General features: G+C 35.7%; 1 protein-coding gene across 3 annotated transcripts in view; it reads left to right on the top strand.

Annotated features, from left to right (window-relative positions):
• Window positions 1–1925: 1925 nt before the first annotated feature.
• LOC135581656 (ABC transporter C family member 2-like) overlaps window positions 1926–21173 on the top strand; it is a 30330-nt gene continuing 11082 nt past the window's right edge. Inside the window, exons 1-21 of one of the 3 annotated variants that reach the window (XM_065116004.1) lie at window positions 1926–2218; window positions 2808–3212; window positions 3826–4004; window positions 4312–4351; window positions 4676–4835; window positions 4935–5049; window positions 5128–5208; window positions 5337–5361; window positions 6614–6670; window positions 9669–9734; window positions 10823–10897; window positions 12953–13060; window positions 13957–14091; window positions 15094–15200; window positions 15277–15370; window positions 15518–15685; window positions 16926–17066; window positions 19173–19379; window positions 19460–19558; window positions 19894–20046; window positions 20677–21068. In XM_065116004.1, coding sequence (XP_064972076.1) covers window positions 2880–3212; window positions 3826–4004; window positions 4312–4351; window positions 4676–4835; window positions 4935–5049; window positions 5128–5208; window positions 5337–5361; window positions 6614–6670; window positions 9669–9734; window positions 10823–10897; window positions 12953–13060; window positions 13957–14091; window positions 15094–15200; window positions 15277–15370; window positions 15518–15685; window positions 16926–17066; window positions 19173–19379; window positions 19460–19558; window positions 19894–20046; window positions 20677–21068 — 2735 coding nt within the window. In that variant the 5' untranslated portion in view covers window positions 1926–2218; window positions 2808–2879. Of the gene's footprint in view, window positions 2223–2476; window positions 2619–2807; window positions 3213–3825; window positions 4005–4311; window positions 4352–4675; window positions 4836–4934; window positions 5050–5127; window positions 5209–5336; window positions 5362–6613; window positions 6671–9668; window positions 9735–10822; window positions 10898–12952; window positions 13061–13956; window positions 14092–15093; window positions 15201–15276; window positions 15371–15517; window positions 15686–16925; window positions 17067–19172; window positions 19380–19459; window positions 19559–19893; window positions 20047–20676; window positions 21069–21173 lie in introns of those variants that run through there. The other 2 variants (XM_065116001.1, XM_065116003.1) reach the window with 2 other exon arrangements.

The raw sequence follows: 21173 nt of genomic DNA, 5'->3' as shown, positions 1-21173 counted from the left end.
ATCAGACTAGAAAGCAGGTATCTCTGATGGTCACATTATTTAAGACCCTCAAAACATAAAATATTGCAATGCAAGTTAGCTCAAAATTAATGTTACCTCATGTTGCTTAGATCGGCTCAACCTTCTGCCAATTCAATGTGCTATCTCCAATGATACAAAACTTGGTGATAATAAATAGTAAAGTAAAATATCTATTGAATATTTGTTTGTCTATTTAGGAAAAGACTTATTCATAACATATTTTGTTCATCCAAAATTTGATATATATGTATGTATATATATTTATATATATAACTATTTACAGTCCTATTTTTACTATTTACATCTTTTTATTATCACCAAGTTTTGTATCATTGGAGTCGATGCATCTAACATAATTTACAAAGGTCTAGAATTTAACATTTTTTGGGTTAATATAACTGACCTAGAAGATTATGTCTTCTGGATTATTATAAAATATATATAATACTAAAAATAATAAATTATTATAATAAATATCAAAAATTATTTTTTACTTCTTTGATCTTTAGTTCGTCTCATTTCATCATTTATCGATGGTTAAAAAAAATGTGGAGGAAGAGAAGGGGAAAAATATAAAGAAAATGATGGTAGGTAAAAGGTAAAAATATTGTATTAAAATTAAGTTATAAATTGAGGATATATATGTGTTTATTTATGAAGGGATAACTTAGAATTATTCAAAAGTTCTTAACATGGGATTTTAAACAACAATAAAAGGATTGTAAATAATAGTAATCTCCTTCTATTAATCATATTAATTTTAAAATATCTAAAATACGCTTTAATACTTTCACTAGTCTTAAATTTAAAAGGATTAAATAAATATTACATATTACTAATTTATATAACTATTTTTTGAAAATATCAATATCATTTATAATTTCAACATCATTATGCTAATGATCCACTAATTGAGAATAACCACAACAGCATCTACATTAGACTCAAAAATCACTAACTTAGACGGATACATAATATCCTACAGCTTTGGCTATATTTTCTCTGGTGACCAGCCACAGAGATAGATCGGCAGAGGGCAAAAGCATCGGAAGTCCCCACGTCTCGGAGGCCGTCAAATGTGGGGATTCCTGCTGCGTTTTGTTGTCATGTTCAGCCCACTCGGTGTTCGATGAAATGCCAACCACAGTAGTGAAAGAAAGGATAATGGCGGAAGCACAAGGAAGCCTTCTTATTGGAGAAGAGGCGGTTGCAGGAATCAAACCTCCTGTGGTCCGATGCTGGGCTCACTGTGCAAGGCCACCAAGCACAGGTGAGTACTGAAGCGATGCAACTTGTACTTGAAAGCCAAATTGGTGGCCAATTATAATTCTTGTCATTCATTCACTCATTCATTCCACTTCATATCATGTCAATAAATACAATAATATATAATTTATATAAATTATAAAAAAATTATTAAAACTGTTTTAAAAATATCATTATAGTATTTTCTCTAATTTAATAGCATAACAAATATAATAAATGAATCAAAATCGTCAATTATTGGATTTTCCACATTTGGTTGATTTTTTTTTTCTTTTTTGGCTATCTAACCCTTATGACTCGTTGAAATCTCTTTCTAGGCTTAGCTTAGGTCACTGGGGGACATGTTTCTGAGGCACATTTGGAAGGTTTGCTGTCATGCAAGTAATGACAATGCTAGCATATGAAATAATACATATGAACAAAAATGTAGACATTGAAAGATAGTACACAAATGTAGTCCGTATAATACTACTAACTTGCCGCCACTCGGCTTGTTATTGTAGATAACGCTGGCCCCACCGGGTACGAATACGGGTGGATCGATAATCGAGTCAACGTTGTAACCAATAATTCGTTCGATGCTGCTGTTTGATCTGGCCATGTCATCATCATCATCATCACCATGATCATGATCAGTTATCGTTCATCATTCATCGTTGCCTCATGAGAGCGTAAGGGAAGCGACAAGCGGTCGACGACGTCGCCGTCTCCTCTCTCGAAACTCGTAAGCGCTTACCTCCGCCGGGTGCCCGCCATCGTCGATCGCTGCCGCCTCCAGGGAAAGAGAACCATTAAAAGGATTTCGGAAGCAGGGAACCTCTGTTTCACCGCACCCGGTGTAATGATAAAGAAGGTGAGGAGGATCCCCACCAAAGCAACACGGGATTGATGCCCACCACCGGCCGGCCGTCCATCCTGCCTACCTTCCCCAGTAGGTATTGAGTCGTCTTCCACCCCGGACTCTGGATTTTGTCCTGCCGATTCTTCTTTTTTGAGTTGGTGCACAATCTCCGTCTCGAAAGTTGTGCGAGATCTGGTCGCTTCAGTTCCACTTATTGCTCTTGTTTCTACGCTGTTCTTCTTTTTTTTCGTTTTTGTTTCTTGAAAGAGACGAGGAAACAATCCTTTTTTGCGTTTGGCAGATTCTGTTTCCGGAGTTTGTGTGGCTCCGGTCAGGTTCTCCTGGATAAGCTTTTCACCAATTTGACTTTTTCGTGTATGTCTTTGAGGCCAAGATGGATTCTTTTATCCTTTTGGTGTGTCCGCTTTTTAGTGTGAAAAAAGTTGGGGCCATCTCAAGAAGTTGATATTCTTCTTGTATATCTTTGCAGGCAAGATGATTTCTTTTTTCCCAGTTCTTGTGTCCGCTTTTTAGTGCAATAACGGTTTTCTTTTCAAGAATCTGAGTTTTTCTTGTATATCTGAGAGAGAGAGAGAGAGATTTTCCTTTCCTTAAGCCCGCTTTTTCAGAGAGTTTGGTTCGTTGACGCGACTCTTATGGGCCTATTTTGTGCATTCAGTTGATTGATTCTTGGAGTTGCTATTTGAGGTCTACTCAGTGAAGGAGTTGCGGTTTGAGGTTCTTGGAAGCCATGGGTTTCAAGCCGCTGGTCTGGTACTGCCAGCCGGAGAAGAATGGAGCTTGGGCGAAGGTGGTTGAAAACGCATTTGGTGCGTACACACCCTGTGGCATGGAGAGCTTGGTCGTTTGCATCTCTCATTTGGCCCTTTTTGGTGTCTGTTTCTATCGAATATGGAGGACCAAGAGGGATCTCACCGTCCGGCGATACTGTCTGAGGTCTCCATATTATAATTATTTGTTAGGCCTGGTTGCTGCGTACTGCACAGCGGAGCCGTTGTTTAGGATGGTAATGGGCTTTTCGATCACAAACTTGGATGGACACACAGGTCAGGCTCCCTTTGAGGTGAGTGCTTACGCAGTCTCGTAATTAGTCTTGTTTTATAACAACTCATTACCTATAATACTGTGCCTTGGATGCTAAAATGGGCTTACGGATTTTGTTGGAGTGATTTTCTCCCTGATCAGTGTGACAAACTTCATCATATGCACTTAATCTATATGGTTTCAGTGGTTGTAATTTTGCTTGCAGCATGTCGCTGAACAGCTTTAAATTGGGATGCTAGAAGATACTCTTTAAGATTATATATATATATATATATATATATATATATATATATATATATATATATATATATATATATATATATATATATATATATATATATATATATATATATATATATATATATATATATATATATATATATATATATATATATATATAGACAAATAATTTCCTCCATAAGTGTTAGCATGCATCTTACTTCATGAGCATCCTCTTTTAATCTTTCAGAAGCCTCTGCATTCATGTCATTTGAAGTGTCACTATCTAGAGGAGCTTCTTCACCAGTTGGTTCTGGACGTTTCCTCTTATGATCCATTTTTTACTGATTTTGATTTTGCAGCATGAGGTATCTGAATTTACAAGTTAATTATAATTTATGAACTTCTTGCAGGTACTGTCACTGCTCATCGAGGCTGTTGCTTGGTGCTGCATGTTTGTGATGATAGTACTGGAGACGAAGATTTATATTCACGAGTTTCGTTGGTATATCCGTTTCATAGTTGTCTATGTACTGGTTGGTGAAATTTCTATGTACAAACTTGTTCTCTCTGTGAGACGATACTATGACAAGTAAGTTGCTTGAATATTCATTTTTGTTACTTTTTAACTGATTGATTATTTTCTTTGTTGCTGTATGCAAGCATGTAAAGGGAACCAATTGTTATAGACATCTAAAGCTTTTAAATCCTGAGAGTATATTGATCCTACTCAAAACCAATTATAGCTTTGGTCCTTTCAAATGGTTTTACAATGTCTAGTACATGTGGAAGTTGATCCTCATTGGTTTACAATTTCTATGCATGACTTGCATTATCTGACTATAATACTTTACATTTTAGAACTAGAGAATCATTTATGTTATTTTTATTATCTGCAGATCGATCTTTTACCTGTACACCAGTGAGATCGTGTCCCAGGTATTTATATTTTTCTTCATTTATCTTACTAATATGTCATATAAATTCTGTTTTAAATTAGTTAAAATTATCTTTGAAGGATGAAATATCATCTTAGAAGTGTTTTAATGCATGCGATGCTTACACTCGATAATGGTCTTTGAAGGATGACATCTCATCTTTTAAGTGTTTAGGGCACATGATAATAACACTTGATAATCCTTTGTTCACAATGTCAGCTCTTCAGTGCATCTATTGGCATGGTGGAACTGAGCTTTAAATAGATCTATTTTTGTGTTCAAGGACATGAATTTTACTTAGGACATTCTTTTTTTTGCGATGCAGTTTTTGTTTGGTATCCTTTTGCTGGTCTATGTTCCTAGTTTGGATCCTTATCCTGGATATACTCCAATTAGAACTGAGGCATTGATTGATGACATGGACTATGAACCACTTCCTGGAGGGGAGCAGATTTGTCCTGAGAGGAAGGCCAACATACTTTCCAGTGAGTATCTATAGAAAGCTGATTCTTTATGTAATGTCTTGAATCTTGATAGTGGTATCTTGGACGCTCTTGGATGCTCACTTACTGCTTTTACCCTAGGAATATTGTTTTCATGGATGACTCCTCTCATGCAACAAGGCTTTAAGAGGCCCATCACTGAGAAAGATATTTGGAAATTAGATTCATGGGACCAGACAGAAACACTGAATAGCAGGTTTGCATCCCCAGTCTCTGTGGCTAGTTTCTCATAATGTCTCTCTTTTCGTATCCTTGTAATGCTCTCTTGTTTCAGGTTTCAGCAATGTTGGGCTGAGGAATCTAGGAAACCCAAACCTTGGCTGTTGAGAGCATTGCATCGCAGCCTTGGGGGAAGGTATAAACTACTAACTGGTTGAATTTTCATATTTCTTGGAGACATCCGTTTTTTGATTTTATACCCTGTAGATGACCTTTTTGTTCTATTTTTCAAACACTTCAGTCACTTTTTTACTTTCTCTACAGATTTTGGCTTGGTGGCTTTTTCAAGGTAATAAATGAAAGTTTTTGTTATCGTTCTGTGGTGTCTCTTTTGATTGAGTTCTTCTCTTTCATTTGAATTTAAAATAGAAATAAGAACATTGCAATTTACTTGGTAACAACAAAGCTTTTTGTTATCTTTTATGTGAAAGTTCCTGTTATCAGATAATAATAAATATTTTGTTTAATGTTTCCGGCAATTCCAACAATTCATGGCACTTATGCTGCAAAACCTTTGCTTTAAATTTTCAAGCACAGATTATTCGCTTTTTTTTAATAATGGGAAAGAAAAGGATCCCTGCATTTAGAGATGTCAAATAATAAGCTTAGGTGACATGACGGATTATTCGATAATGCTTGTAGCCTTGAACATTATATGAATTTTAGGTCTGTTTAAAGTTTTATCCAGATGAGATGGTTCATATCTCTATTTGATCATAATTAATTTCCTCTCAGCAATACAGAAAATGACAGAAAGAAAAGGATTCTATTTAGATAAGTCTTGACTTGTGGTCAGAGTATCTTGGTAATTTAATTGCCGTGCTTCCTCTTTCCTGTGGAGTTTTCTGATGAAAGCTATATATTAGTTTTCCAAGAGTAAATTTTTTTTTCGCTACATCAGCTTCTCTCCTGCAGTGCTACTAACTGTATTACCTGAAGATATCTTGTAAATTAGAAAGAAATTGCCAATTTGTTGCCAGACATATACTTGCATACTATCAGTAGGGCTACAATAATAAGATTGATGCTTGTTTGAGTTAGAATTCAGTTAAAAATTATAAGATGAAGCTCCTTTAAGGTTACTGCTTCAATATGTAGAAACTCGATTCTAGTATACATTTTCCCTATTGCAAACAATACTTATGCTAATGTGAGTTTGACTTGATGCATGAGTTGGCCATGTGATCAGTATTCAGCAGTGAGCATTCATTGTTAAAAGTAGCCCAGATGCATCTTTCCCCTTACCTAGGGTCAATAATTAGAAATCTATTTAGCTGGATTGTGTCTAATAAATGAACTTAATTTTGATTAGGTATGAATTTATTCAGGGACAAGAAACATTTTTGATATATGATAATTGTTGATTTATGGCGGTAGTCCAATTACGTTCATCTAGTGATCGATTCATAAAGTAGCAGTGAACCAAGTTGATGGAGAATAAAATGGAAACCACATTTTGCAAATTTCCGACTCTTTGTATGGCAGTCTTTATATATTTCATGATTCTTCTTGGATAACTATTTTTCTTCTACTTGGCTCAGATTGGTAATGATGCATCTCAATTTGTTGGTCCATTAATTTTGAACCGTCTTTTGCTGGTAAGTTCATTTTTTACAATAAGCATGCAAGTGCTGTGCTGTCTCTTAATTTATGAAGCTTTTGACATTCCCTCTTTTTTGTGCCTGTATACTGGTCAAATATTTATTTGTTGTCTAAAGTCTAAACTAGCAAATTCTTGAAGTTGCTAGTCTTTCATGATTGAATTTATTGATCGTTTTTTGTTATGGCTGAAAATTTTTCAGAACACTGTCATGTTCTATAAACCCCTCTTTTTGTATTAACTAAGGGTGTTCAAGGTCTAGTCAACTGGTTGCTACCAAGTTTTACTGGAGTCTGAACCAGGTTGAGTTTTCCCTTGAGCGAAACTAAGAACTATTACTGTCTCAGTGAATTTGTGGACCAATTTGGTTCCTTGGTTTCCCAGTTATTCAAGTTGAGTTATACTTGTTAGAAAAAGGGCACCATAATGGTGAAGCATAACATAGCCAGTGGTGGTGGTGTGAGATGATTCCTGTTCTGTCGTCATAGTAGAGCTTGCTTGTACATGTGCAGTGACCTTGGAGACCGGAGAGGTGAGAAGACCACAGCATAGGCACCAACAACAGAATGAGGGTGATTGAGAATTTGAAATGGAGGAGGCACCTAAGATATCGAGTGGTGTTTATAGGGAATCATGGTGATTATGGACCTTGGGGCTACTGTTGCAGAAGAGCACATCTCTAACAAGACTTTGGGATTGTAGAAAGAAGTAAATAAGTCTCATGTAACAGTGATTTTGTAACTATGATTATAACATTCATATACTTGTTTCTTGTATGTGCATTTGAGTTAAAAACTTATGTTCCATTGGAACTTAAATTGTCCTAACTGTACACTATTAGGAAAAGGATATCTGTATGAGTGAATCTTGAATGCTTTTTGACCTCTCCCCAAGCATGGACAGTTGAGATGAACATTAGACATTATCTAGGTTGCACCATGACATCACATCCTTAATTCTCCCATTATGTATGTAGGCACACATACACATATCTTAGACGTGATTCTGCTGTCAAGCATTTTTCCAATTTCAGGCGAATATGCCTTCCAAGTTGTCAATTAGAAAATATAGCTATCAAGATAACAATTTTTTATAGAAAAGAACATCCAAGCATGAGCTTTAGGCTTGACAAGCACTTATGTTTACTACGACTTTGTGGGAGGGAAGTTAGTCTTGTTATCCTGCAAAATCTTACCAAAAGTAATCTTTACTCTTCCGAAATGTGAATCTCAAAATTAAAATTTTTTGTTTTATACTAGAGTATAATGGGGCTTTAGAACACCAAGTGGGCTTAGAAAAGACTATAAAAACTTCCTAAATCATCAACTAAAAATAATGACAGAACGACAATAATAGAAAAATAAAAATTTATTACTACTTGGCATTGGCGAGGTGGGCTTGATCAACCCTCCCCTTTCTTGACTAGGAGGAATGAGTTGAAAAAGCTTCAGTCACTCTGTGGTAAGGTTGTCTAATGCATTGAAAAAGCTTTATATATGTCATATATGTATATATATTCTTACAAATATATCATATGTGTAAGAATATATATACATATCTGATATATATAGAAGTATAAACATAAATGGGTTGTCTAATGCATGACTACTAATAATGCAGGTCTTGAAAGGATCAATATATGCAGTCTTATTCCTACAAGTAAAAAGGTTGACTTAAACCTTGGTTAGTTAGATCTCAAAGGAGCAAGCTTATTATGATCAAGGTTTGCGATTTCAAATCGTACTGCCCGTATCGGGCGGTACGTACCGGTCCGCCCATGAATCGGTATGCGAACCGCCCACCATGGGGGTCTGCTCGAGTCCGATACGGGGTTATTTCGGGCGGTATCAGCCTGGCTGCGGCGAGGCTAAGGGAGAAGCATTGAAGAAGGAAGAAGGAAAGGGCGTTCGAAGAAGAGGGAGAATTGGGAGAACCTCGACGTTAACTTGTTTCCATGCCCTTTCTCGATCTCGATTCGGTGTCGCCCTCCCTCAACAATCTCGATCTAGGAGGTAACGACGAGGAGATTCATAAAGAGGAGGATCTAGAGGCGCGGGGATCAGGAGAGGCAGTGACTAGAGCAGCGGAAGAGGTGGTCTCTTTCATTGCCTCGTCTATGACTCTGCGGCCTTCTTCTTCGCTGTGTTCTTCGCCGAAGGTCGGAGACGTTTGCAGCCTTCATCGCGTTCTTCGCCGAAGGCCAGAGACGTCTGCAGTCTTCGATGTCTTCGTCACCTTCTTCGCTGAATGACGTAGACAAGGCAACGAGAAGAGGAGGAGGCGACGTCGCCAAGGCTGCGTACGCCTTTTTTTAATATTTTTATATTTTTGTATATTGTTTTTATATTTTTATATATTGATTTTTATATTTTTAGATCTATATATATAAGTGTACCGCTCGGTACGCCGTATCATACCGTACCAAGAAAGCTTGGTACACTGGTACGATATGAAATTTTGAACCTTGGTCATGATACTAAGGCCTATCCTCTATATTCATTTGTATATATACCTAGGTATATTAACACATACACATATCTTTAAGACTATAAGTAAGTGTTAGATGGAATTCGGTGAAAACTTTGTAGCAAAACAACATGGATGGTTTGATTACCCCTATTGTCTGGTTTGCTTTTCCCTGTTTAAAACTGTAAGCTTTGGTTCCATGGTAAGGTTGGTCCTTTGTTATCTAACCGATCAAGTTTCAAATTATAGAAACAACCACTTAGCTTGTAGGGGTAAAGGGGTAAGATTGTGTGCATTGATCACATTGACTGCACTGATGGAAGTCCCATGCATTGTCCATCCTTCTGTTCATTTCAGCTCCAAATCATGCTTTCGATTTTTTTGGTTTTCTTCTAATATCGATTGTGTTTACTTACTCTTTGGTTTTGGTGTTGTTATGCAACTATTCACAATTGATAAATTCTTTTACTTTGTATCTGATTTTAATTATTCTTAAGATAAATCTAAGAGAACACTGGCATGATTTGCAGTCCATGCAACAAGGGGAACCGGCATGGCATGGATACATTTATGCTTTCTCAATTTTTGCTGGAGTGGTATGTGTTCTATCTTGTGCAGGTCTATTGTTCTTAGCCCAAGTACTTTTACTGCATAATGTTGATAAATGTGATTGAATAATGGTCTGTGCTGTGTTAGTCCACATGCTGTGTAGAAAAGGATGCACGTTTTTGTGCATGTTCATGCATTTGTTGATATAGAAATTCTTTCCTCTTTGTTGAAGATTAAACATTATTTGTGTTTAAACCTATGTACTCCCTGATAACCTATAAGTAAAAGCACTTAGCATATATTTGGTGGTTCATTAGGAGGTTGAAAGTTTCTCTTATTTGGATGGGAAAAATATTTTTCGGGAGATGTATTGTGGTATTATAGTGCATCTTATGGCAATCTCTGCTGGTTATAGCAGTGGTTGCTACTAGTGTCTGCTTCAATGAAACCCCACATTCATCACAAAGAACTGTTGGCATAAGTTGGAAAGCATATGACCCAACTATAAGCTGGCAATAATCCCAGGTCCATGGCTTTGTTTCCTGCATGGCAACAACAGTAAAAAACAGGTTCATTATGCCGGTATGCATACATCTAGATTTATTTATGAAGACCAAAGCTAGGAGCAATATCTAGGATCATCTGCACCATAAAAGTTGTCCTGTATGGACATATGCATGGACTAATAGAAGTATGCTTCTGAAAAGGAAAGGCTACACTGAAGCAAGGAGATTCATGTGGTTAGGAGTGACTTGAATGTTGGCCTTATTTGCTCTTCTTCATACATTAATGAACACATGTGATAAAGAATATATAACAGCAAAAAAAAACTGTCACAAAAATAGAGTGAAGACCACATACTAATAGAGAGTATAATTGACCCTCTAAGGTGCAACAATTGAATATAATTGTAGACCATATGCCACTATTTTCAAATATAGCCATGTTCATCAAATGCAAATGGCCAAACTATGAGAATTGTCTTTTAAACTATTGTTGATAGCAGTTTCTCTCTTCAGTGAATAGTATGTTATACCTCTCTTTTCTCTTTTGAAGCTTCAACATAGTGCATACAAATATGAGAAAGATTAAAGCACTAGTTATTTGCTTGCTGACGAGTATTTTTTGCTTTCAGTCATTGGGAGTCTTATGTGAAGCACAATACTTTCAGAATGTCATGCGTGTTGGCTTTAGATTGAGAGCTACCTTGGTATGTTATTCATATTGCACATCTTTTGCTGTTATTAAACTCTATGATCAAAATATTGTACATATTTTGATGTTATCACTTATCATCATTGTGCTAGCATTTTTTGAGTTCAATACAATGGTAATAGATTTTCTTGCATAGATGATATGGATCCATGCATTGAAGTATTGCAGTACACCAGCTGTATTTTTCTGTTCTGACCCCTTACTTTTATGTAATATACTGACTGTAGTGTACCATGTCAAGTATCCTGAATCTTCTACTATTTTTTTTGAATTTATTTTTGAGTATATGGAATACGAGATTTAGTTCCTTGATGCCATCTACATGCTCTTCGTAACTATGACCTACGTATTTCTTTCTTACCATAAGTTACTTGGAATTATGTCATGGTTTTGGTATGCTTCCTGGGTACGATCAAAACAGGTTGGTCCACATCTCAGCTAGCTCTCAGACCTGTACATTCCGCCCATTTTATACCATATCAGGTGGTACCACAGTTTTATACGACATTTCTTGCTCTAAAATGAAAACAATTCTTATTCTCTCTTTTTATTTCAGCTGCATGAGCTCTTTGTGCATATTGTTTTTTAGTTGCATAACACTTTGATTCATAATGCATGGTTGGCTTTTCAGTTGTCTTAGCCTCTTAGGGAAACATAATAGATGCATCAAAATCCCTTGGACCCTTCTCCATTTTAAACACCCAAATTTTACAATATGAATAGTGTATTTACAATGTCTTCTTCATGATGAATAATAGATCCAAGAGGACCAAGACATTCTAAAGCTTGAACTTAGAGGAGCCTTGTGTCCATCCATCTTAACTATGCCCTCATTTCTTTTGTATACACAGGACTTAAATCTAACTAATTTATAATCTTTAGTTTCTAAGGTTTGTGTCCATCCAAAACTAAGGTTTGTATGTATATGTTCCCTTTTTAAAACCAAATTGATCTGAAAACTGGGTGGTCGGCTTACCATCCGGTTTGTATGTGTACTGGTCGTATTTCGATCAGTCAACATGGGAAAGTAAGTGTACCGCTTGGTACCCCCGTTTCAAATCAGACCAGCTGAGATTGGCTGGTCCATGTGCTAGTCTTTTGTCGATATGTACCGGGTGTACTGGGTGGTAGACATGGAATTTGAAATGTCACTTCCATCTATTGTCTATTTCTAAGGCTAAGTTATTAATAGAATGTTGAATAGTTTATAGAAATAATTTCTTCATCTACCCTTCATATAGTTAACAAGTGCCTTTTGATTTTCATCCTATAATCTAACGATATTAAAATTTAGGTATCCAATAAAAATCCTTATTTTATAAACTAGGATATGCCTTGTATTTTGCCAAATGCAAAGCTTACAACTTCTTTTGTCTCATTTTTAGCTACTATATATCTTTTAAAATTCTTCTCATTTTTATAGATTTGTCAATATTGAAATCATTGTGTTTTTGTAGTGTTTTTTTTAACTTTCTCACATTATCGCCAACTCTCGCGTGACGTTGCATCTTTACCTTTAGATTCTTCAAGAGGCTCTTTTGCCACATTCCTAAATTAATCAGTCATCAAAATTGATGTTGTATTAATATTGTCTTTGTTTAAATTTCAAACATTAGACATTATTGAAGTCCAAATTTGGATTATTAATTTAGTTATTGGATTTTCCTTGAAAGTTTTTTCCATATGTATCATGTTGTTTTCCAGAGTCAATTGGTGAAACAAAAAAGGAAAACACCTTTTCTTAATTCTTATACTAAATAGTTTTCTGAATTATTGCACCATTTGCTTCTAAAGTAAGTGCTTTGGCTGAGAATATATATGTCATTATGGTATGCTTAATGAGTTTCATTTTGTATTCACTTCACATATTTACTCTGTTTCATTTTGGAATATTATTGTTCTAGTATGACAATTTGATTTATTTGCCTTCAAAATTTTGAGACTGCTATCGTATTGGGACTACGTTTGTTGCTTTGATTTCTATGATTAGTTTCATTCCATGCCTGCATTCTTCTAAGGGAACTGACTTGCTTTTTTTTTCTCATTACAGGTTGCAGCTGTGTTTAGGAAATCATTACGATTAACCCATGAGAGTCGCACTAAATTTTTATCGGGAAAGATTACCAACTTGATGACAACTGATGCAGAGTCACTTCAGGCATATTCTTTTGCTATACTTTGAGATGTGTGTGCATAAAAAGATGATGTCAAAGAAAAAGTTACTTCAATTTACTGAACTTTATCAAGAAAGTTTCCTCAAAATGTTTGTTATTGAAGATATGGTATGCAGCAAGGTTCGTCGTACCGTACCGTACCGGCGTTTTGACCCGGGCTCGGTATGGTACGGTACCGGTGTATCGGGCGGTACATCAGGGCGTACCGAGCGGTACACCCTGGTGTACCAAATAATTTTATATATTTTTTATATTATAGCAGTGCTACGGTATAGTACTGTAGCACTGTAACAGTGCTACAGTATAATACTGTAGCATTGTAGCGGTACCGGGCGGTCCGCGTACCGATAACCCGTCGGACCGGTACAGGCGGTACGCTTCAGTATAGCAGACCTTGGTAAACAATACCGAATGGTACTGGTCCGACGGCATACCGATACGCGGACCGCCCAGTACCGCTACAGTGCTATAGTGTAGCAGTGCTACAGTGCTACAGTATAAAAAAATATATAAAATTGTTCGGTACACCAAGGTATACCGCTCGGTACACCGATACCGTACCGTACCGAGCCAACCTCGAAACATCGGTACGGTATCGTATTGCATAGCTTGGTTGAAGATATTATTGAAATAATACTTGTGTTCTCTTACCTGAATCAGGGAATACCTCATGTACCCTGGTTCTATATGTTAATAGGGGTTAACTATAATATATTTCCTCATGCTTGATAGCTATTTAAAGGATAAACATAGTGTCTTATGACTAACAAGTTAAATCAACTGGATGACTGAGTTGTCAAATTTTATTCTATTAGGTTCATTAAGGTTATTTGGCATAACTAAATATAAATTGTTGCATCTTGCCATTTTTTTTGTACAGCAAGTGTGCCAACAGCTCCATAGTATATGGTCAGCTCCTTTTCGGATTACCATTTCAGTTATTCTTCTTTACCAGCAGCTGGGAATTGCATCTCTTGTTGGTGCATTTGTGTTGGTTCTTCTAATTCCTATACAGGTAATCTCTTGTGACATTGTGTTTTGTGGGAACTTCCCTTTCCTAAGTTTGTGTTTGTAGATCTTCGCTTTGCTTATTGAATTAAATTAGATGGAATATGCAATTACAGTGGTAAAGCATGGTCATCATTGAAGATATTAGGTGAGTCACTAGTGTTTAAGTCCAAACTTAATGCATATACAAAGTAGTGCTACCTTTTGTAGTTCACAGAAGCAAATCTTTTTAGGTTGTATAACTTCAGAATATGTCTGACCTGCCTCTACCTTGAAATTTGACAGAGAATAGAAGATTAGAGATTTTTACAGTGATTCTTATAAGTAGTAACTTTTTGTATCTCCTGGAACTTGTTATTCAGAAGCTAGTCCTTCCAGATCCTATTTTTTGTGCATTTTTGTTTTTTTATTTTTTCTTCTAAAATTCATGTCCAGTTGAGACTGGAATTTCATGTCTGAAACACATTTTCAGCTCCAAAATCAGATTTTTGTTGGCAAAGAATTCTTCAGGTTCTCTTTTATCAAAGGAGATGCTATTAAAACATCTTTATTTTTTTAATATAAATGAGAGCATTGTTTTGGACCTTGCAGTTCTCTTTATACTATACTTTTCTGAGAAATTCCACGGTTCTTCTCAGTATTATACATGTCTTCCTTTCTTATGCTAATCTTGTGTGTGAGTGATTTACTTAATTAGAAAAACACATCCCTGGGCAAAACATGTTCCGTGTTAGCTTGCTAGAGCAGCTAACCAGAATCCATGTTTATGGGTTGTTTACATTCAAAGTAGTGCTTGGAGTTTGTCATTTGAATTTATACATGGTGCCATCTTTTTCCACTTGACCAACATGATTACGATTTCCCATATTCTTTTTTATTGGCATATTTATCAAGCTAAAGAATAATTTTCATGGGAAGGCTAGTACTACTAGTTCTTTTGAGCTCAGTAACAGCTAGCCTTATATTTTTCCCACCATTCTTACTTTTTTCTGGTTTCATGTGGAATCAGACATTTGTGATAAGCAAAATGCAGAAACTTTCAAAGGCAGGTTTGCAACATACTGACAAGAGAATTAGTCTTATGAATGAAATATTGGCTGCTATGGACACAGTGAAGTATGTTTTTCATCAAATGGAATCCTTTTAATAAATATAATTTTGGTTGATCATATCTACTCATCTGGTGTGGCAGATGTTATGCGTGGGAGAAAAGCTTCCAGTCAAAAGTTCAGAGCATTCGTAACGATGAGCTTTCATGGTTCCGCAAGGCTCAGCTGCTAGCAGCGGTAAGGTCCAAAGAAAACATTTCTTAAATTTCCTAATCAAATAACATATTTTCACTGGTGAAAATGTCAATTTTATTCCTTTTTTTCATTTTTCTCTTAGAAAGTTATACATTCTTCTGACTTACTAGTTACTACTGTGTTGTGCAGTTCAATAGTTTCATTCTGAACAGCATTCCAGTTTTGGTTACAGTGGCCTCTTTTGGGGTGTATTCTCTTCTTGGAGGGGATTTAACGCCTGCAAAGGCATTTACATCACTTTCATTGTTTTCAGTGTTAAGATTTCCTTTGTTCATGCTTCCGAATCTAATAACTCAGGTGTGATACTTCCCCAGAATTTTATAACTTTCTTACAAAAGTCTTGCTTTTCCATGTGATGATAAGGTACTGCAAACTGTTCTGCATACCTTGAATTGTAGATAAATTGAAGTACCAATCCTTGTATATATATAAAGATATTAAATTTACCTTGCTGCAGGTTGGGTTTGTAACTAGATTGTTGCACACTGCTGATATCAGTGATAATCTCATTTTGACCAAATTAGCGAGTAGTTATTTGTCCTATCTATGAATTTGATTTTTAGATTTATACAGCTTTGTTATTCTGCTACAGAAAGTTAATTTTGTTATTATTTTTTCTTCTTTCTTTGTTTTCCTGAATTTTTTCTAGAATCTTTTCTGAATTTCACTGTAGAAGAGACCATCGAGATAAATCATCTTGCCAAAATCTTAGGTTCCAAACAGTTTCTTCAAGAGAACAAGGGGTACCACTCAGCTGATTCCTGTTTGATGAGCTAATATGGAAAATACAATGCTTGTTGCAAACTTCTGATATCATTGTAACCCAGTTAGTGAGAAGTAGTTATCTCTGCAGCTGATTTTAGATTTATACAGCTTTGATGCAGTGATGTGTTGTACTGTCAGCATAAAGCAGGGGAAAGATGAAGTGTGAGACGAAAACATTGAGCAAAGAATATATAATATATATAATGCTTCCTACTTTTATCTTTGAATATATAATTGATGAGGATCCCACTTTTCTAAACCAAGACTGGATTATGCATGCCAACTTCTTGGTAAAATGTCCCTACCTTCTCTTCCGTTTAATTGATAATATCCTTTTTCATTGAAGATGTTCTGATTTAAAAAATATCTACCTTCTTCTTGTGGAATGATATGTATAGCATAGCTTTTGATCGTCATGTTGGTAACTTGCCAGTCATTTTTTTTGATGCAAAGCTCTGCAAGCTTCTTGTCCAGAAGAATCAGCATATTCTCAATGTGGAGAGCCAGAAAAATGGGAATTGTATTCTTTTTGGCTAGTTTCTCTGAAGAAATGTGGTTCTAACTTCTAAGTTCTTTTAGGATGACATTTAATTTAATTAAGTTCCTGAACTTGGATAGTTGATTATAATCTCAAATTTTTGTGACCATTCATTCTTCCCATTGTGTGGCAAAATCTTTTAAGAATATCTGAAAATAGAATCACACGAAGAACTTAATACCGAACAGGCACACAATGCTCTTATAATGCTTGATAGTTATTTGTTTTTGGCAGGTTGTCAATTGCAATGTCTCACTTAAACGTCTAGAGGAGCTTCTCCTAGCTGAAGAGAGAATTCTTTTGCCGAATCCACCTCTTGAACCACAGCTTCCAGCAATCTCAATCAAGAATGGATACTTCTCTTGGGATTCAAAGGTCTCTTAAAATTATTTAATCTTCCTTAGTTGATTTGGTATTATGTCAGAGTTCTAGTAAACTGGAGGGAGAGGACCACTTTCTCATTATTTATTACCACGTTTAGTGATGCTTTTCTCTTGGCCATAGTCTTCATGGTATATACTAAAATAATACACCCATTTACATTGATTTGACTTGTTTTATTTTTTTCTTTTGTCGAGACACTTAAATATATAACTGTTGTGCATGACAACCATTCCCTACCTGACTGAAGCTAGTCATGCTTTCCAATATCAAGTGTCCTTGTAGCTGATTCATGGAGCATTTGCAATTAAGAAAAGTCAATTCTAAATTATTCTTTCTAATTCTTTTTCAGTACTACAGTATCACATGACTTTTGATTTTAAGCCTGGAGGCTGGAGCCTCAAATTTCTTCTGTGTTTTCTTTTTGTTTATAACTATCTACTATTCATATATATCACTTTTCTTTTCTTCTTTCGAATTAAGAATAGGGACTTGAAATTTAAATCTTCAAGAAGTTTTGGAAGCATCATAATCTTTGGGTCTAAAGAAATGCAAGGATATTATATATAAATCCTCATAGAGGAAACACATATACGTTAAAAAAGTCAAATAATCCATTAACTTAATTTGAATAGAAAAATGTAAATCTTGATTTTTACATTGGTAATAAATTACACTAGTTTGGTTATTTGTTTTGAATTACCCAAATTACAAAAACCAAAGACTCAAATAATCCATAAACATGATGTATAGAAATATAATGTAAACCAAAGAGCACAAGAATTGCACTCGTTGTAAATTTTGGCCAGCTTGTTTTTTTTTCCATGATTGAAATGCTTGGATTTCTATGTTATTCATTATCCTAAGTTTCTGTACAACATATTCTTTAGTGCAACTGAGATGTAAAAGAACACTGTTTTTGAACCTTGGTCAGGCATATCTCCTCTTGCGTTGGAACTGCTTGAGACTAATGAAATAAGCAAATAGGAAAGAAACAGATATTATGTGCGAATTGGTGATAACTTTTTGCTGTTGTATCTTAAAATTGAGGTCATTTTCTGTAGTCTTCCATCCAATCATGTGAAAAGAAGGCATTCAATGCACAAGGCTCCTGCTAATGTGGGGTTTGGGAAGGATCAAAACATGTGTGGTCTTATTTTTTTACTCTTATAGAGAGACTCTTCCTTCCAAATAGGTGCTAGGCCTAGAGTTAACTGCACATTCTTCCTCTATGGACCCTGCATGACAGGCCCAACTTTCTTCAATAGCTAAACATTTCACTTGGTAGCATGATTTTAATTACTGTGTTATATTGACTATACTAGTGCACTGACACATCAAACAATTTTTAGTACCTTTATAAGTCTACTTAGGCCTACTATATTGTATTTTTGTTCTGGTATTTAAAACATTGCTTGGTGTATTATAAATCCATAGGGCCTGATTTAGGAATGAAATGTCATTTTTAGGGATACTTACCACATTTTTTAATAATCTAACAAGGACATGCAAAACAATTTAATAATTATATACTTATGATAGTCATCACTGCCTTGTGGCTTATAAGATTTATCTGTCACTAGAATCTTTTGTATAAAGCAATGGCCACTTCTTATCATCATCATTATAATGTTTTTCATCATATATAACATATATTTTTGCTTGGTTTTACTTAAATGCACAACTAGTCTCCTACAGTGCTGCAATTCGCACCATTACTAACACAACAACTGCCAAACTCTTTGAGGAGCTTGTTTCTTGTCCAGGCCCACATCTGACTCATAGTAAAATCATCAGCCTGTTTCTGATGATGACAGTTATAATCCGTGTTCTGTGTAAGTTTGTGCTCCATGTAGCTTTAAAAACGTTGTTGACTTTTGCTAGGTGCCAATCTCAAGCTAATGTGATTGAGTTGTCCACATGTTATAACTAATGAGTACTAGCTAGATGAAAACCTTTTACTGGCTGATAGCTCCACATTGTTATGATTTCCAACTTGTTGCTTCCATAGTGTGATGTAGTTCCTGGTGAGAAAAAGCCCTAATGTACATTCTGAATCTCTTCTTAGTGTCAATAATTTAATCTGTCAAACTGTTTCAGGCAGAGAGGCCTACACTATTCAATGTGAATGTGGACATACCTGTTGGTAGCTTGGTTGCAATAGTTGGAAGTACCGGAGAAGGAAAAACATCTTTAATATCAGCAATGCTAGGAGAACTACCACCGGTGGCTGGAACTGAGACATCAGCGGTCATACGAGGAACTGTTGCTTATGTTCCACAAGTTTCATGGATATTCAATGCTACTGTCAGTCATAATTCATGTGTCTTTACTTTTATTGAACTATCAAATAGATAGTTACTGTAACTTTTTCTTGTCCAATACAGGTACGTGACAACATATTGTTTGGATCTCCTTTTCAACTATCACGCTATGAGAAGGCAGTTGAAGTTACTGCATTACAACACGACCTTGATTTGCTCCCGGTAAGTGCAGATAAGAGACGCGTGTTTGTGTTTCTGACTCGTGCAACTCCCTGCCCTCTCACTCTCACTCACGACGCACACAGAAACATTCACTTTGGCATGCTTGCAGCTAATTATATGAAAAACACTTTCATGCACATGGTACGATGTTGACATATATTCCTGGTCCAGAGATTTCAAAAATATCAGAACATGTATGCCTCAGCCATCAAATAAGTAGGAATCCTCATTTACACATATATAACCCGTGTGCTTAGTGAAATTATCTAGAATCTTCCATCATTCCAGTTCTGCTATATGTGTGAAACATGTCTTTATAATTTCCTTTGCTCCAGGGTGGTGATCATACGGAGATTGGTGAAAGAGGAGTCAATATCAGTGGTGGGCAAAAGCAAAGAGTTTCCATGGCAAGGGCAGTATATTCAGATTCAGATGTATATATATTCGATGATCCTTTGAGTGCACTGGATGCTCATGTTGGTCGACAGGTAATACTGGTCATTAAACATTAGGAAAATTATCTTATCATAAACACTGTTATTGCTGTATTTGGTGACCCATCATGTTTAGTAAACACCTTGCCTAACATTTACATTGTCAAAAGTAACACAAAGTTGGATAATTCAGCCTTGCCTTTTTTAGCATGAACTTCTGGTCTTTTAATAATATGACTAATTTATTCACTGTTTATTTAAATTCGCTCTTTTGATTGCATCAGATGCAACTATGTATTGAAAGAACCATGTGGAAGAAGAAGGAAAAAAAGGATGTTTGTTTTCTTTTGGTTTTTTTTCTTCTTTTTTTGTTGGGGTTGTGTGGGTGGGTGCGTGGCGGTGGTGGGGGGCCAGACAATAAGGGGAAAAAGGGAAAAAAAATGATGCCTACTCAAATGAAATGCTGACTGTATAGTTTCTAATTTTATCTGTCTGTTTCAAGTATAGTAGCCTTCCCTTAAGCACTCAACTTGAGGATCTAGTTCATCCCTTTTTGTGCTGGAAATTTAAGAGAAATAGTTGACAGAAACATTCAGCTTTTCTTCGCTTTTAAATTCTCTAATTGAGTGTGAATGATTAGCGTTTTCTTTATAACATTCTGATTTGGCTCTCTATTGCATCCAGGTTTTCGATAAATGCATCAAGGATCAACTGAGAAATAAAACTCGAGTCTTGGTAACAAATCAGTTACATTTTCTACCAAATGTGGACAAAATTATCCTGGTTCATGAAGGAATGGTGAAAGAAGAAGGTACATTTGAAGAACTTTGTTCTAGTGGAATACTATTTCAAAAATTAATGGAAAATGCTGGGAAAATGGAAGAGCATGAAGAAGAAATACAAGGTGAAAGTGCTGAAGAGAATGCAAAATCTTCTGAAAATGGAGAGGTCACAAAGATGGTGAATGTTTTATCAAAGAAGGAAGAGAAACCGAATAAAGGGAAAGAAGGAAAAACTGTGCTTATCAAACAAGAGGAACGTGAAACAGGTGTTGTTAGTTTGAAGGTTCTGGCGAGGTAGATTTTGACCCACTAATTTAATCAGATTTCATATCTTTGAATTGCAATATTTGACTTTTAGTTAGTTTTTTCATCTTAAGACTGAACACTGAAGAAAGCTTT

The sequence above is a fragment of the Musa acuminata genome, chromosome BXJ2-7 (genome assembly GCF_036884655.1).
Source record: "Musa acuminata AAA Group cultivar baxijiao chromosome BXJ2-7, Cavendish_Baxijiao_AAA, whole genome shotgun sequence".
Taxonomy (NCBI): Eukaryota; Viridiplantae; Streptophyta; class Magnoliopsida; order Zingiberales; family Musaceae; genus Musa; species Musa acuminata.
The sequence above is the reverse complement of the archived record's forward strand: the minus strand, read 5'-3'. Positions and strand labels throughout refer to the sequence as shown.